The 14,881-nt window shown below is 37.5% G+C and overlaps 1 protein-coding gene across 1 annotated transcript in view; it reads left to right on the forward strand.

Moving 5' to 3' along the window:
• LOC133238361 (phospholipid-transporting ATPase ABCA3-like) overlaps positions 1-14,881 on the forward strand; it is a 219,104-nt gene that overhangs the window by 104,584 nt on the left and 99,639 nt on the right. The window contains exon 13 of the mRNA XM_061401372.1: positions 6,227-6,381. Within this exon, the coding sequence (XP_061257356.1) occupies positions 6,227-6,381 (155 nt within the window). The remainder of the gene's footprint in view (positions 1-6,226; positions 6,382-14,881) is intronic.

A 14,881-nucleotide genomic window follows, 5' to 3' on the forward strand; every position in this document is an offset into this window, starting at 1 on the left:
TGGAGGCATTTCTTCAGCCTCACCCTGGAGGATAGGTGGTTCCTTCTCGGTGCAAGGTCCTTTGCTTTGTAGGACCTTACACTGACTCTGAGCTGTGGGATAGAATCGAACCCAAAGGGTCCTTAACTGGGCAATATCCGAACACTGATTGATATATGGGAATTGGTCCAGGTGGCCAGGGTCTCCCATTATGACTATGCACTGCTCAGACTATGGGCACATCTAAGGTCCCTCCTGAGGGCCATACAACCCCAAAGGAGAGCCACTCCAGGGTACAAAGTGTGTGCAGTTTTTCAGGACTCAATTTTACACCATAATCCCCAGAGAAAAGTGAAAGTGAAGGTCACTCCGTCATGTCCAACTCTCTGTGATCCTATGGACTATACTGTCTATGGAATTCTCCAGGCCAGAATACTGGAGTGAGTAGCCTTTCCCTTCTCCAGGAGATCTTCTCAACCCAGGGATCGAAGCTGGGTCTCCCATATTGCGGGTGGATTCTTTACCAGCTGAGCCACAAGGGAAGTCCAAGAATACTGGAGTGGGTGGCCTATCCCTTCTCCAGTGGATCTTCCCTACCCAGGAATTGAACAGGGGTCTCCTGCATTGCAGGTGGATTCTTTACCAGCTGAGCTATGAGGAAAGCCCCAACAATCCTTTCTTAAAATTCTTCACCATACACTCTAAGACAGTGGGTTTAGAAGCCAGTTTGCCCATTATGTGAAAGTTCCCACCCTGAGGCAGTGTTGCACAACAAAACAAAGGGAGACACTCACTTTCGCCCACCTGGCTGCTCCCCTTACGGAGATTTAGGCACCTCTTAGCACTGGCAGGTCGGTATAAACACCAGACCCGGACCAGCCTCACAGGGAGGGATTAAATCCCCCAGAGGCTGGCACTGCCCTGAGCCATATGAGATCACCATGGAAACACAGGTTAGGATCCACTCAGGCTCCGTAGTTGGAAGATGGTGGAGAGCTGGCTCTCAGCTCAGTCACTCTCCCACACACACCAGAATTGACAGACCACCCAAGGGAACAAACCCTATTCTGAGTGACTCTCCTGTCACTGGGAGGTGATCAGGCCTCCCTTCCACCATACGGTGAGTCCCGATTCTGTCAGATATCCCCGGGACACTCACTCGTCTGACATGCTGTCCTGGAACCCACTTCTGCTCTCCTGAGTCAGTTCAGGAAGTGGCATGGGCTGAGGCTGGCACATTTCAAGTGAGTTGGGATCTGGCAAATGGCCTGGGCAGCATCTATTCGTCTGTCACCAGGCAGCAGCCCCAGCTTTCCCCAGTTCCCCAACAACGGTAGTGCAAGGGGCAACTCAGTTGTCGGCTTCCCGGCCAATGCACCAGAAAGTGTTATAGAAACTGTGGCGATGGAAGAGATAAGCGGCACTCAAAGATGCAGAGCAGCAAGGTTTATTCAGCACTGGTGCAGGCTCAGTGGAGTCACCTCCAGAAACTGAGTGCCCTGGCTTTGTTCTGAGTATCTTTTATACAAGGTAAATTTCCCTCTCAAATAGCTCAGATCCCTCTCCTCCCCAGGTAGTCCACGTTCCCATGGATGTAAAGGGCAGGCAAGATCACAGAAGTGGAAGCAGTGGTTGATGAGCAGCAGCTGTTAACACAAACTAACAGAAGGGAAAGCAAAATGTTGTTACTATAATTGTGGACTTTGATCTCGCTCCCATTTCAAGATCATGGCATCCAGTCCCATCACTTGATGGCAAATAGATGGGGAAACAATGGGAACAGTCACAGACTTTATTTTGTTGGGCTCCAAAATCACTGCAGATGGTAACTGCAACCATGAAATTAAAGACGCTTGCTCCTTGGAAGAAAAACTACAACAAACCTAGACAACATTTTAAAAAGCAGAGATATTACTTTGCCAACAAAGGTTTGTATAGTCAAACTATGATTTTTCCAGTAGTCATGTATAGATGTGAGAGTTGGACCATGAAAAAGACTGAGTGTGGAAGAATTGATGCTTTGAACTGTGGTGTTTGAGAAGACTCTTGAGAGTCCCTTGGACTGCAAAGAGATCAAACCAGTCAATCTTAAAGGAAATCAGTCCTGAATATTCAATGGAAGGATTGATGCTGAAGCTGAAATTCCAATACTTTGGCCACCTAATGTGAAGAACTGACTCATTGGAAAAGACCCTGATGCTGGGAAAGATTGAAGGTGAGAGAAGAGGGGATGACAGAGGATGAGATGGTTAGATGGCATCACTGACTTGATGGACATGAATTTGAGCAAGCTCTGGGAGTTGGTGATGGACAAGGAAGCCTGGCGTGCTGCAGTCCATGGGGTCATAAAGAGTCAGACACGACTGAGCGACTGAACTGAACTGATTGTGTAACATGACAGTTTGTGTTCTGCTTTTTAGAACATAATTTCACATTAAAATTCTCTAATATGCTATAGTCCATGTTCTTGTCCTTTCCAAAGTGACATGGTATTTCTAATTGTTATATAATGTTCCTTTTAATAGCCATATGGTAATATGCTGTAATTAACATAGTCATTTTCTTTTCTTTTTTTTTTTTTTTTGAGTCTTCAGTCAAATAGCCTTATTTAGATATCTTTGAATATAGTTTTCCATTTTGGAGCACATATTTTTAATCATCCAAATAGATGAAGAAAAATCATTGAGCATCCATTTATGATATAGACTCAACAAAGTGGGTAAGAGGGAAATGACCTCAACATAATAAAATCCACATATTGGAAGCCTACACGTCATATCATCATCACCAGTGAAAAGCTGAATGTTTTTCTTTTAATGTCAGGAACAAGACAAGGATACCCACTTTGCCACTCTTATTCAGCACAATACTGGAAATGCTACCTACAGCAATTAGGCAAGAAAAAGAAATTTAAAAGCATCCAAATCATGAAAGAAAACGTAAATTTGTCACTATTTGCAGACAACATGGTTATATATATAAAGCACTAAAGACATCTCAAAAAACTATTAGTACTGATAAACAAATTTAGTTAAGTTTTAAGATACAAAATCAATGTATAAAAATCTTTTCTGGAACTTTACTGGTGGTCCCGTGACTACGATCCACACTCCCAATGCAAGGAGCCTGGATTTGATCCCTGGTTGGGGAACTAGAGCCCACATGCTGCAATTAAGAATTTGCATGCAGCAATGAAGACCTGGCACAGTCAAATAAATAATTTTTTTTAATCTGTTCTGTTTCTATATACTAATAACAGACTATCAGAAAAGGGAATGTAGAAAAAAGACAATTACATCAAAAAGAATAAAATACTTTTGGAATACATTTAACAAAGAAGTTAGAACACCTGTACAATGAAAAGTATGAGACATGATTAAAACAGATTGAAGAAGACACAAATAAATGAAAGATATTTCATGCTCATGGACTGGAAGAATTAATACCATTAAAATGACCATATTAATGAAAGCAATCTACAGGTTAACTGCAATTTTATCAAAACTCCAGTGACACTTTTAACAGCAACAAAACAATCCTAAAAATTGTATGGAACCACAAAAGATCGCAAATATCCAAAGAGTCTTGAGAAAGAACAAAGCTGGAGACATCAAGCTTCCTGATTTCAAACAATACTACAAAAATATAGTCATCAAATCAGGATGGTATTGTCATAGAAATGGACACATAAATCAATGGAACAGAATAGGGAGTCCATAAATAAGCCCACGTTTATATGTCCAACTAATTATTTATGACAAAGGAGCCAACAATAAACTAAGAAGAAAGCACAATCTCCTCAATAAATCATGTTGGAAAAACTGGACAGCCACATGCAAAAGAATGAAAAAACCACTATTTCACATCATACATTAAAATCAACTCAAAATCATTTAAGACATGAACATAAGACCTGAAACCATAAAACTCCAGAAGATAGAAGAGGCAGCAAGTTCCTTGACATTAGTCTTGGCTATAATTTCTCTATTTGACTCCAAAAGGAAAGGCAACAAGATCAAAAATAAGTGTATCTATGTCAAACTAAAAAACTTTTGCATAGTAAAGTGAAAAGGAACCTACCAAATGAAAATATTTGCAAAATGTATTTCTGACAAAGTTAATATCCAAAATACATGAAGAATTCCTATAACTCATTAGCAAAAAAAAGCAATTAAAAATGGACAGAGGATCTAAAGAGACATTTTTTCATAAAGACATACAGATGGCCAACACGTACATGAAAATATGCTCAACATCACTTGTCATCAGGGAAATGCAAACCAAAACCACAAAGACATAACTTTACATCTGTTGCTGCTGCTGCTGCTAAGTCGCTTCATTCGTGTCCGACTCTGTGCGACGCTATAGACGGCAACCCATCAGGCTCCCCCGTCCATGGGATTTTCCAGGCAAGAGTACTGAAGTGGGGTGCCATTGCCTTCTCCATTACATCTGTTAGAATGGCTATTATTAAAAATACAAGAAATAACAAGTATTGCCAGAGATGTGGAGAAAAAGGAACCTTCAGAAAATGTAAATTGCTGTAGCCACTATGGAAAATAGTAGGGAGGATCCTCATAAAATAAAAATAGAACAACCATATCACTCAGCCATTCCAATTCTCATATATGTCTGAAGGAAATGAAAACACTGACTCAGAAAGATGCACACCCCCACATCAACGTTTGTTGTGGCATTATTTACAATAGCCAAGACATAGGTGAAAAACCTACATATTCTTTGATGGATGATTAGATAAGGAAAACGTGGAGTTGATCTTCCTACCAACTTGGATAATTCATCTTGGAATTATCATATGAATGCAAAATTTCTGTCCTATTTAAGCTTTTTTTATGTCTCATGTCTCAATTGTTTAGTCATGTCTGACTCTTTGTGACCCCATGGACTATAGCGCACCAGGCTCCTCTGCCCATAGAATTTTCCAGGCAAGAATGCTGGAGTGGTGTGCCATTTCCTACTCCAGGGGATCTTCCTGAGCCAGGCATCAAACCCATGTCTCTCGTGTCTCCTGCATTAGCAGGCAGATTCTTTACCACTAGTGCCACCTGGGAAGCCTTTAAAATTCTTCACAGCCTCTTTTACAAAGCAAGTTAGCCTTTACCCTAATTTACTGTCTGGTCCTCTGACCAGCAGCATCACCAGCATCACCTGGGAATGTGTTCAAAGTGCAAATAGATGAATGAAGTAGTATATTGTACAGTGAAATATTATTCAGACATAAAAAAGGAAACAAATCTGACCATTTGTGATAGCATGGATGGACCTCAAGGGCATTATACTAAGCAAAATAAATGAGATAAAGACAAATGCTACATAGTCTCACTTTTATGTGGAATCCTAAAAAAATAAAACAACTTAAGCCACTCATAAATACAGAAAACATATTGGTAGTTCTCAGAGACAGGGGATGGGGACTAGGCTGAACAGATGAAAGGGGTCAAAGGTACAAACTTCCAGTTATAACCTGAACAAGTCATGGGATTGTAATGTATAACATGATGACTACAGTTACTGTACGGTAAATTTGAAGGTTGCTAAGAGAGTAAACCTTTAAGTTCTAACACTAAGAAAAAGATTATAACTGTATGGTGCTGGATGTTAACTCTAGTTAACTCTAGTTTTTTTCTTCATCATTTCACACTATATACAAATGTCAAATCACATTGTACACTTGAAATTACTATGTTATATGTCAATATCTCAATAAAAAAGAATATATTCTTAAATAGGATCAATGATTCAAGTGTTTTAAATGGTTTTATAGTTTCATTTTTTACATATTATCAAATAATTTCCCACAAGACCTGAACTGATTGTTATTAATATTTAAATTTCTTCAGGACAAAAGTTACATATTCCAGATCTTATGTTTTCCTTAGCATCTACACAGTACCTAATATGGTTCACATATGTAGTAATTGACTGATTGCAATGCAAATACATTGAAATATAGCAAATATTTAAATGTTTTTATTACCAATATAACCCAATCCATTGTAGAAAATTAATATATTTAAGTAAAAATGAAAATAAAAAGAAATTTAAGACAGCTAATCCTGCCACTGAGGTGTAACTATTGATACTTTCCTGTAACTATTCTTTTACAAGAGACAGTGTTAATTCTTTTGAGTAATTCACAAATAGGCTGAATTTGAGATGTTAACTTGCAACATCTTATGCTTTCTTACCAAAGTTCAGTTCTGTCATGTCTTTGGCTTGTTTGTAGGTCATTACCCTCCTACCAGAGGAGAGGTTTTTATTGATGGATATGACATCACAAAGAATATAACTGAAATTCGAGAAAATCTGGGCTTTTGCCCACAGGGCGACTTATTGTTTAATGACTTGACACTATCAGAACACCTTTTCTTCTACTCTATGGTGAGTCAAATTTTTAAAAATTATACAGTAAATTTACCTTTTTAAATATACAGATCTGTGAATTTTAACTCACTTAACCATCAGCACAATCACGATACAAGACGTTTCATCACCCCAAAACACTCCCTCACACTCTTCCTTTGTAGTCATCCCTCTCACACTCCCCCCGCCCCCCACCTGCCGATAACTACTGGGAAAATCTACTGGTCTATTCTTTATCACTGTTGTTTTGTCATGTTGAGAATATTATATAAATGGAATCAAACAGTATGTAACCTTTAGAGATTATCTACTTACACAGAGCATAGTGCCTTTGGGATCTTTTCTATGCTGTTGTGTGATCAGCAGTGTGTTTCTTTTAATTCCTTAGTAATATTTCATGTTTGGAGGTAACACAGTATACCAACTGAAGGACACTGGGTTGTTTCCAAGCATAATGAATATAAATAAATGTGTTCTGAGTTTCGTGTACAAACGCAGCTTTTATTTCTCTCAGAATAGGATTACTGCATCATATTTTAAATGTTTAACTTTATAAGAAACTGCTAAACTGCTCTCCAGAGTGCCATTTTGCCCTCCAACCAGCAAAGAGAATTTCAGTTGCTCCACATAATTGCCAGAATTTGATATTAATACTTTTTAAAAATTAACCACTCTAATAGACATGTAGTTTAATTGTGGTTTCAATTGTCATTTCGTGGATAGCTAATGATGCTGATCATTTTCCTGTGCTTAGTTGCATTTTTACAGTCTTTTTGATAACATATTTGTTCAGACCCTCTACCCTCTTTTAAAAATATGAGTTGTTTCCTTATTATTGAATTGTTGAGAATTCTTTATATATTCTGGATAAATGTCTTTGATGGATATTCTTTGCAAATGTTTTTCCCAAACTGTAACTAGTCATTTCATTTTCTTGACAATGTCTTTGGCAGAAAATAAGATTTTAAATATTAAAATCAAATTTATCATGTTTTTCTTAATGTTCCTGCCCTTGCTGTCTTTTCTGGAACTCTGTGCCTGACCCCAAAACATGATTTTATTTTATATTTTCTTCTAAACTTTTGTAATTTTACATATTACACATATCTATGATCCATTTTGAGTTACTCTTTGTATAAGATGTAAAGTTTAGATCTATATTATTTTTTGCATGTAGATGACTAATTGTTCTAACAGCATTTTTTGAAAATACTACTCTTTCATCTTTCAATTGCCTTTTGTGCATTGGTCAAAAGTCAAGTGGTCATACTTCTGTTGGCTTATATCTGAACTCTTTTCTGTCCCATTGACTTATGTGTATATCTCTTTACAAAAAGTCTCAATATAGATAGTGCTATTCATCCAACTATATTCTTCTCCAAAAGCATTTTATCTATTAAACTGTTTGGCCTTTCCTGAAAATCTTTTGTATTATATTTTATATATCTACAAAAATTTGCTGTGATTCTTATCAATATTACATTAAATCTACATATCACTTTGGAGAGAATTAACATTGTTATTATGCTGAGATTTCAAATACTTAAACACAGTATCTCTTTTCATTAAATTAGATCTTTGATTTTTCCTGCTGCTGCTGCTAAGTCACTTCAGTCGTGTCCGACTCTGTGCAACCCCATAGGCGACAGCCCACGAGGCTCCTCCATCCCTAGGATTCTCCAAGCAAGAACACTGGAGTGGGTTGCCATTTCCTTCTCCAGTGCATGAAAGTGAAAAGTGAAAGTGAAGACGCTCAGTCGTATCTGACTCTTAGTGACCCCATGGACTGCAGCCTACCAGGCTCCTCTGTCCATGGGATTTTCCAGGCAGGAGTACTGAAGTGGGTTGCCATTGCCCTCTCCATTGATTTTTCCTAGCGTAGTATAATTGCTTTACAATATTACCTTAGTTTCTGCTATACAATGAAGTGAATCAGCTCTATGTATACATATCCCTTCCCTCTGAGCCTCCCTTCCACCTCCCTGTCCCATCCTTCTAGGTCATCACAGAGCACCAAGCTAAGCTGCATGTGCAATACAGCAGCTTCCCACTAGCTATCTGTTTTATGCATAATAGTGTATATATGTTATCACCATTTTTAGGTTTCATTATACAGATCCCATTGGAGAAGGAAATGGCAACCCACTCTAGTATTCTCGCCTGGAAAATCTCATGGACAGAGGAGCCTGCTGGGCTACAGTCCACGGGTCTGCAAATAGTAGAACACAACATAGTGACTGAGCATATACAGATCCAGTACCTATTTAAATGTGTGTGTGTGTATTTCATTTCATGATTTGGAACTTTAAGGAATTTTTATTTCTAGTTGTTTATTAATTGCACATAGAAAAATGATTGATATTTGTGTGTTGACCTATTATCCTCTGACCCTGCTAAGCTCACTTGTTAGGTTTAGGAGTGTTTTGTAGATTCCTTGGTTTTATACATAGACAATCAGGTCATCAGAGAATATGGACGGTTTCTTTTATGAGTGCCAATCTATGCCCTTTATTTCTTTTTCTTAACATGTTTCACTGGTTAGGGACAGTATGATAATGAATGTGATTATTGAGAATGGACATTCTTGACTTGTTCCTGATCTCATAGGGAAAGAATTTGGTCTTTCTTCATTAAAATTTTTTTTACATATATAATCTTTATCACCTTGAAGAAATTGTTTCTATTTTGATTTTGCAGAGAGTTTTTATTGTTTGATCAGAGTCTCTTCCTGCATCTATTAATGAGTATGTGGTTTTTCTTCTTTTAGACTATTTTTACACATGGTGGATTGATTGATTTTCAAATATTGAGCCAACCTTACATTCATAGGATAAATTTCACTTGGTTGTGGATTTTTTAAATATATAATTCAATTGGATTGATAATATTTTGTTCAGAACTAAGTTTGTGAAGGATCTTCACCTATAGTACCCTCTTTTTGATTTGCCTTTGTCTGTTTTGGTATCAGAGTAGTACTGGCTTCATAAAATGAGTTGAGAAGTGTTCCTTCCCCTTCTATTATATGGAAGAAATTATGTAGAATTTTTTATTTTTATTTAATTAAATAATTAATTTTAATTTATTTATTTTTTAAATGTTAGGTAAAGTTTAATAGTAAAATCATCTGAACCTGAAGATTTACTTTTTGATTTTTTTTCATATAAATTTATTTATTTTAATTGGAGGCTAATTACTTTACAATATTGTATTGGTTTTGCCATATATTGACATGAATCCGCTATGGGTGTACATGTGTTCCCCAACCTGAACCCCCCTCCCCATACCATCCTTCTGGGTCATCCCAGTGCACCAGCCCCGAGCATCCTGTATCCTGCATCAAACCTGGACTGGCAATTCATTTCTTATATGATATTATACATGTTTCAATGCCATTCTCCCAAATCATCCCACCCTCGCCCTCTCCCACAGAGTCAAAAACACTGTTCTATACATCTGTGTCTCTTTTGCTGTCTCGCATACAGGGTTATCATTACTATCTTTCTAAATTCCATATATATGCATTGTTATACTGTATTGGTATTTTTCTTTCTGGCTTACTTCACTCTGTATAATAGGCTCCAGTTTCATCCACCTCATTAGAACTGATTCAAATGTATTCTTTTTAATAGCTGAGTAATACTCCATTGTGTATATGTACCACAGCTTGCTTATCCATTTGTCTACTGATGGACATCTAGGTTGCTTCCATGTCTTGGCTATTATAAACAGTGCTGCAATGAACATTGGGGTACACGTGTCTCTTTCAATTCTGGTTTTCTCAGTGTGTATGCCCAGAAGTGGGATTGCTGGGTCATAAGGCAGTTCTATTTCCAGTTTTTTAAGGAATCTCCACACTGTTCTCCATAGTGGCTGTACTAGTTTGCATTCCCACCAACAGTGTAAGAGGGTTCCCTTTTCTCCACACCCTCTCCAGCATTTATTACTTGTAGACTTTTGGATAGCAGCCATTCTGACCGGCATGAAATGGTATCTCACTGTGGTTTTGATTTGCATTTCTCTGATAATGAGTGATGTTGAGCATCTTTTCATGTGTTTGTTAGCCAACTGTATGTCTTCTTTGCAGAAATGTCTGTTTAGTCCTTTGGCCCATTTTTTGATTGGGTCGTTTATTTTTCTGGAATTGAGCTGCAGGAGTTGTTTGTATATTTTTGAGATTAGTTGTTTGTCAGTTGCTTCATTTGCTATTATTTTCTCCCATTCTGAAGGTTGTACTTTCACCTTGCTTATAATTTCCTTTGTTGTGCAGAAGCTTTTAAGTTTAATTAGGTCCCATTTGTTTATTTTTGCTTTTATTTCCAATATTCTGGGAGGTGGGTCATAGAGGAACCTGCTGTGATTAATGTTGGAGGGTGTTTTGCCTATGTTCTCCTCTATCAAACTATAGATTCAATTATATTTAAGAACTAATCAGTGATCCAACACTAACACTTTGGGGTCTATATCCAAAGGATACAAAATCAGGATGTTGAAGAGATACCTGCACTCTTATTCATGATAACCAAGATAGAAACAACCGAAATGTCCATCAGCAGATAAATGGATACAGAAAATGTGATGTATCTACATGTGATGGTTGTTTAGTCGCTAAGTCGTGTCCGACTCTTGCGATCCCATGGACTATAGCCTGCCAAGCTCCTCTGTTCATGGGGTTCTCCAGGCAAGAATACTGGGGTGGGTAGCCATTTCCTTATCCAGAGGATCTTTCGACCCAGGAATTGAACCCAGGTCTCCTGCATTGCAGGCATATTCTTTATCGACTGAGCTATGAGGGAAGACAGCCTTGTAAAAAAAGAAGAAAGTCCTGACATTTGTGACATGAATTAACCTAAAGGACATCATGATAAGTAAAATAAGCTAGATACAGGATGACAAATACTGCATGGTCTCACTTATACATGGGATCTAAAGTAGTCAAACTCATAGGAGCAGAGAATAGAATGGTAATTACCAGGGGCTGGGGATGGAGGGGCAGTGCAGAGATGTTGGTCAATTGATTGAACAAAGTATTAGCTAAGGACAAAGAATAATTTCTGGAGATCTAATGCACAGCAATGAGACTATAGTTAACAATACTGTGTTGTATACTGAAATTTTCTAAGAGGTTTGATCTTAACTGTTTCTCACTACAGGGAGAAGAAAGGAAGAAAATGGAAATTATGTGAGGTGATGGATGTGTTAATTATTAGCTTGATTGTGGTGATAATTTCTACATAATATACATGTAAAATTATACACCTTAAATGCTTACAGATTTAACTTATCAATTGTATCTCCATAAAACTGGGGAAAAACAAATTTAATCTACTTAATATTTACAGGAATATTCAGAGGTTATCTATTTCAAATTAGACAAGCTATGGTACTTTGTGATTTTTAAGAAATTGTTGTATTTCTTCTAAATTGAAATCTTATGAACATTTGCAGAATTCCATTATTACCCTTTTAATGTCTCTCTTCTTCCTGATATTGACAGGTTGTAATTCTCTTTTAGTCTGTAATTCTAATTAAAATTTTATTCCTTTTTAACTTTTCAAAGAATCTGCTTTTATTTTATTCTTTTCTCTTACATTTTGCTTTTTATTTCATTTATTTTTTTTAAACAAAAAGGTAATTTACTGAAACAATATGATGTAGCTCAGAAAATCCAAGAGAAACTGGGAAAGTAGATTTAAAACTGATGAGTCAGCTAAAAGGAGCCTTGAAGTGTGAAAAAGTGAAAGTGTTAGTCACTCAGTCATGTCTGACTCTTTGTAACCCCATGGACTTTAGCCCACCAGCCTCCGCTGTCCATGGAATTCTCCAGGCAAGAATACTGGAGTAGGTTGCCATTTCCTCCTCCAGGGGATCTTCTAGACCCAGGAATCAAGCCCGGGTTTCCTGCATTGCTCGATGATTCTTTACCATCTGAGCCACCAGGGAAGCCCCTAGAGGGAGACTTAGAAGCAGGAATTTCACATCAGCAGGAATTTCACATCAGACGTGCCTAATTGCTAGAAAACTTTGTTTCTTTTATATTGAAATATTTAGCTTAACATTCAAAGTTCTATAGAAAGTTTGAATTGGATGAGCTTGGTTCTGTCTGCTCTTTCATGATACAAGAGAGGAAAGAGGAAGGATATGGGGCCAAGATCCTTCAGGGGCCCACTGACTTCCTCAATTGAAGAGTCACCACCTGGTTGAGTAAACCAGATTATGACTACAAAAAGCTCTTATGAAGAGAAGGTTCTCAGACTCAAAAGAAGGCATCAAGATTCTTGGGGTGAAAGGCCCACGCCTTGTTTATCTGCTGTGGATTTTTCAACTTTGGCACTATTGATGTTTGGAGCAGAATCATTCTTTGTTGTGGAGAGCTGTCTTGCAGAATGTGTAGCAGTGTCCTGGTCTCTACTGAGTAGATGCCAAAGGCAGCACTTCCTCCCCTTCCATATCTCTGGGGTCAAGGATGGGGCAAAAATCACCCCAGGTTGAGACCTAGAAGACTGGTTCATATCCCAGGGGCCCTCTGAATGTTATGCCTTCTTAGGTCTTTTTTTTTTTTTTTAACTTTACAATATTGTATTGGTTTTGCCCTATATCAGAATGAATCCACCATAGGCATACATGTGTTCCCCATCCTGAACCCTCCTCCCTCCCCATACCATCCTTCTGGGTCGTCCCAGTGCACCAGCCCCAAGCATCCAGTAACGTGCATAGAACCTGGACTGGCGACTCATTTCATATATGATATACATGTTTCAATGCCATTCTCCCAAATCATCCCACCCTCTCCCTCTCCCATAGAGTCCAAAAGACTGTTCTATATATCAATGTCTCTTTTGCTGTCTTGTATACAGAGTTATTGTTACCATCTTTCTAAATTCCATATATATGCATATATATGCCTTTTCACCTTGCTTATAATTTCCTTTGTTGTGCAGAAGCTTTTAAGTTTAATTAGGTCCCATTTGTTTATTTTTGCCTTTATTTCCAGTATTCTGGGAGGTGGGTCATAGAGGATCCTGCTGTGATGTATGTCAGAGAGTGTTTTGCCTATGTTCCCCTCTAGGAGTTTTATAGTTTCTGATCTTACGTTTAGACCTTTAATCCATTTTGAGTTTATTTTTGTGTATGGTGTTAGAAAGTGGTCTAGTTTCATTCTTTTACAGTTTTCCCAGCACCACTTGTTAAAGAGATTGTCTTTAATCCATTGTATATTCTTGCCTCCTTTGTCAAAGATAAGGTGTCCATAGGTGCATGGATTTATGTCTGGGCTTTCTGTTTTGTTCTATTGATCTGTATTTCTGTCTTTGTGCCAGTAGCATACTGTCTTGATGACTGTGGCTTTGTAATAGAGCCTGAAGTCAGGCAGGTTGATTCCTCCAGTTCCATTCGTCTTTCTCAAGATGGCTTTGGCTATTCGAGGTTTTTTGTATTTCCATACAAATTGTGAAATTATTTGTTCTAGCTCTGTGAAGAATACTGTTGGTAGTTTGATAGGGATTGCATTGAATCTATAGATTGCTTTGGGTAATATACTCATTTTCACTATATTGATTCTTCCAATCCATGAACATGATATATTTCTCCATCTATTAGTGTCCTCTTTGATTTCTTTCTTTTATAGTTTTCTATATATAGGTCTTTAGTTTCTTTAGGTAGCTATATTCCTAAGTATTTTATTCTTTCCATTGCAATGGTGAATGGAATTGTTTCCTTAATTTCTCTTTCTATTTTCTCATTATTAGTGTATAGGAATGCAAGGGATTTCTGTGTGTTGATTTTACATCCTGCAACTTTACTATATTCATTGATTAGTTCTAGTAATTTTCTGGTGGAGTCTTTAGGGTTTTCTATGTAGAGGATCGTGTCATCTGCAAACAGTGAGAGTTTTACTTCTTATTTTCCAATTTGGATTCCTTTTATTTCTTTTTCTGCTCTGATTGCTGTGGCCAAAACTTCTAAAACTATGTTGAATAGTAATGGTGAAAGTGGGCACCCTTGTCTTGTTCCTGACTTTAGAGGAAATGCTTTCAATTTTTCACCACTGAAGATAATGTTTGCTGTGGGTTTGTCATATATAGCTTTTATTATGTTGAGGTATGTTCCTTCTATTCCTGCTTTCTGGAGAGTTTTTATCATAAATGGATGTTGAATTTTGTCAAAGGCTTTCTCTGCATCTATTGAGATAATCATATGGTTTTTATTTTTCAATTTGTTAATGTGGTGTATTACATTGATTGATTTGCAGATATTGAAGAATCCTTGCATCCCTGGGATAAAGACCACTTGGTCATGGTATATGATCTTTTTAATGTGTTGTTGGATTCTGATTGCTAGAATTTTGTTAAGGATTTTTGTGTCTATGTTCATCAGTGATATCGGCCTGTAGTTTTCTTTTTTTGTGGGATCTTTGTCAGGTTTTGGTATTAGGGTGATGGTGGCCTCATAGAATGAGTTTGGAAGTTTACCTTCCTCTGCAATTTTCTGGAAGAGTTTGAGAAGAATAGGTGTTAGCTCT

The sequence above is a fragment of the Bos javanicus genome, chromosome 25, assembly GCF_032452875.1.
Source record: "Bos javanicus breed banteng chromosome 25, ARS-OSU_banteng_1.0, whole genome shotgun sequence".
In the NCBI taxonomy this organism is placed as follows: domain Eukaryota; kingdom Metazoa; phylum Chordata; class Mammalia; order Artiodactyla; family Bovidae; genus Bos; species Bos javanicus.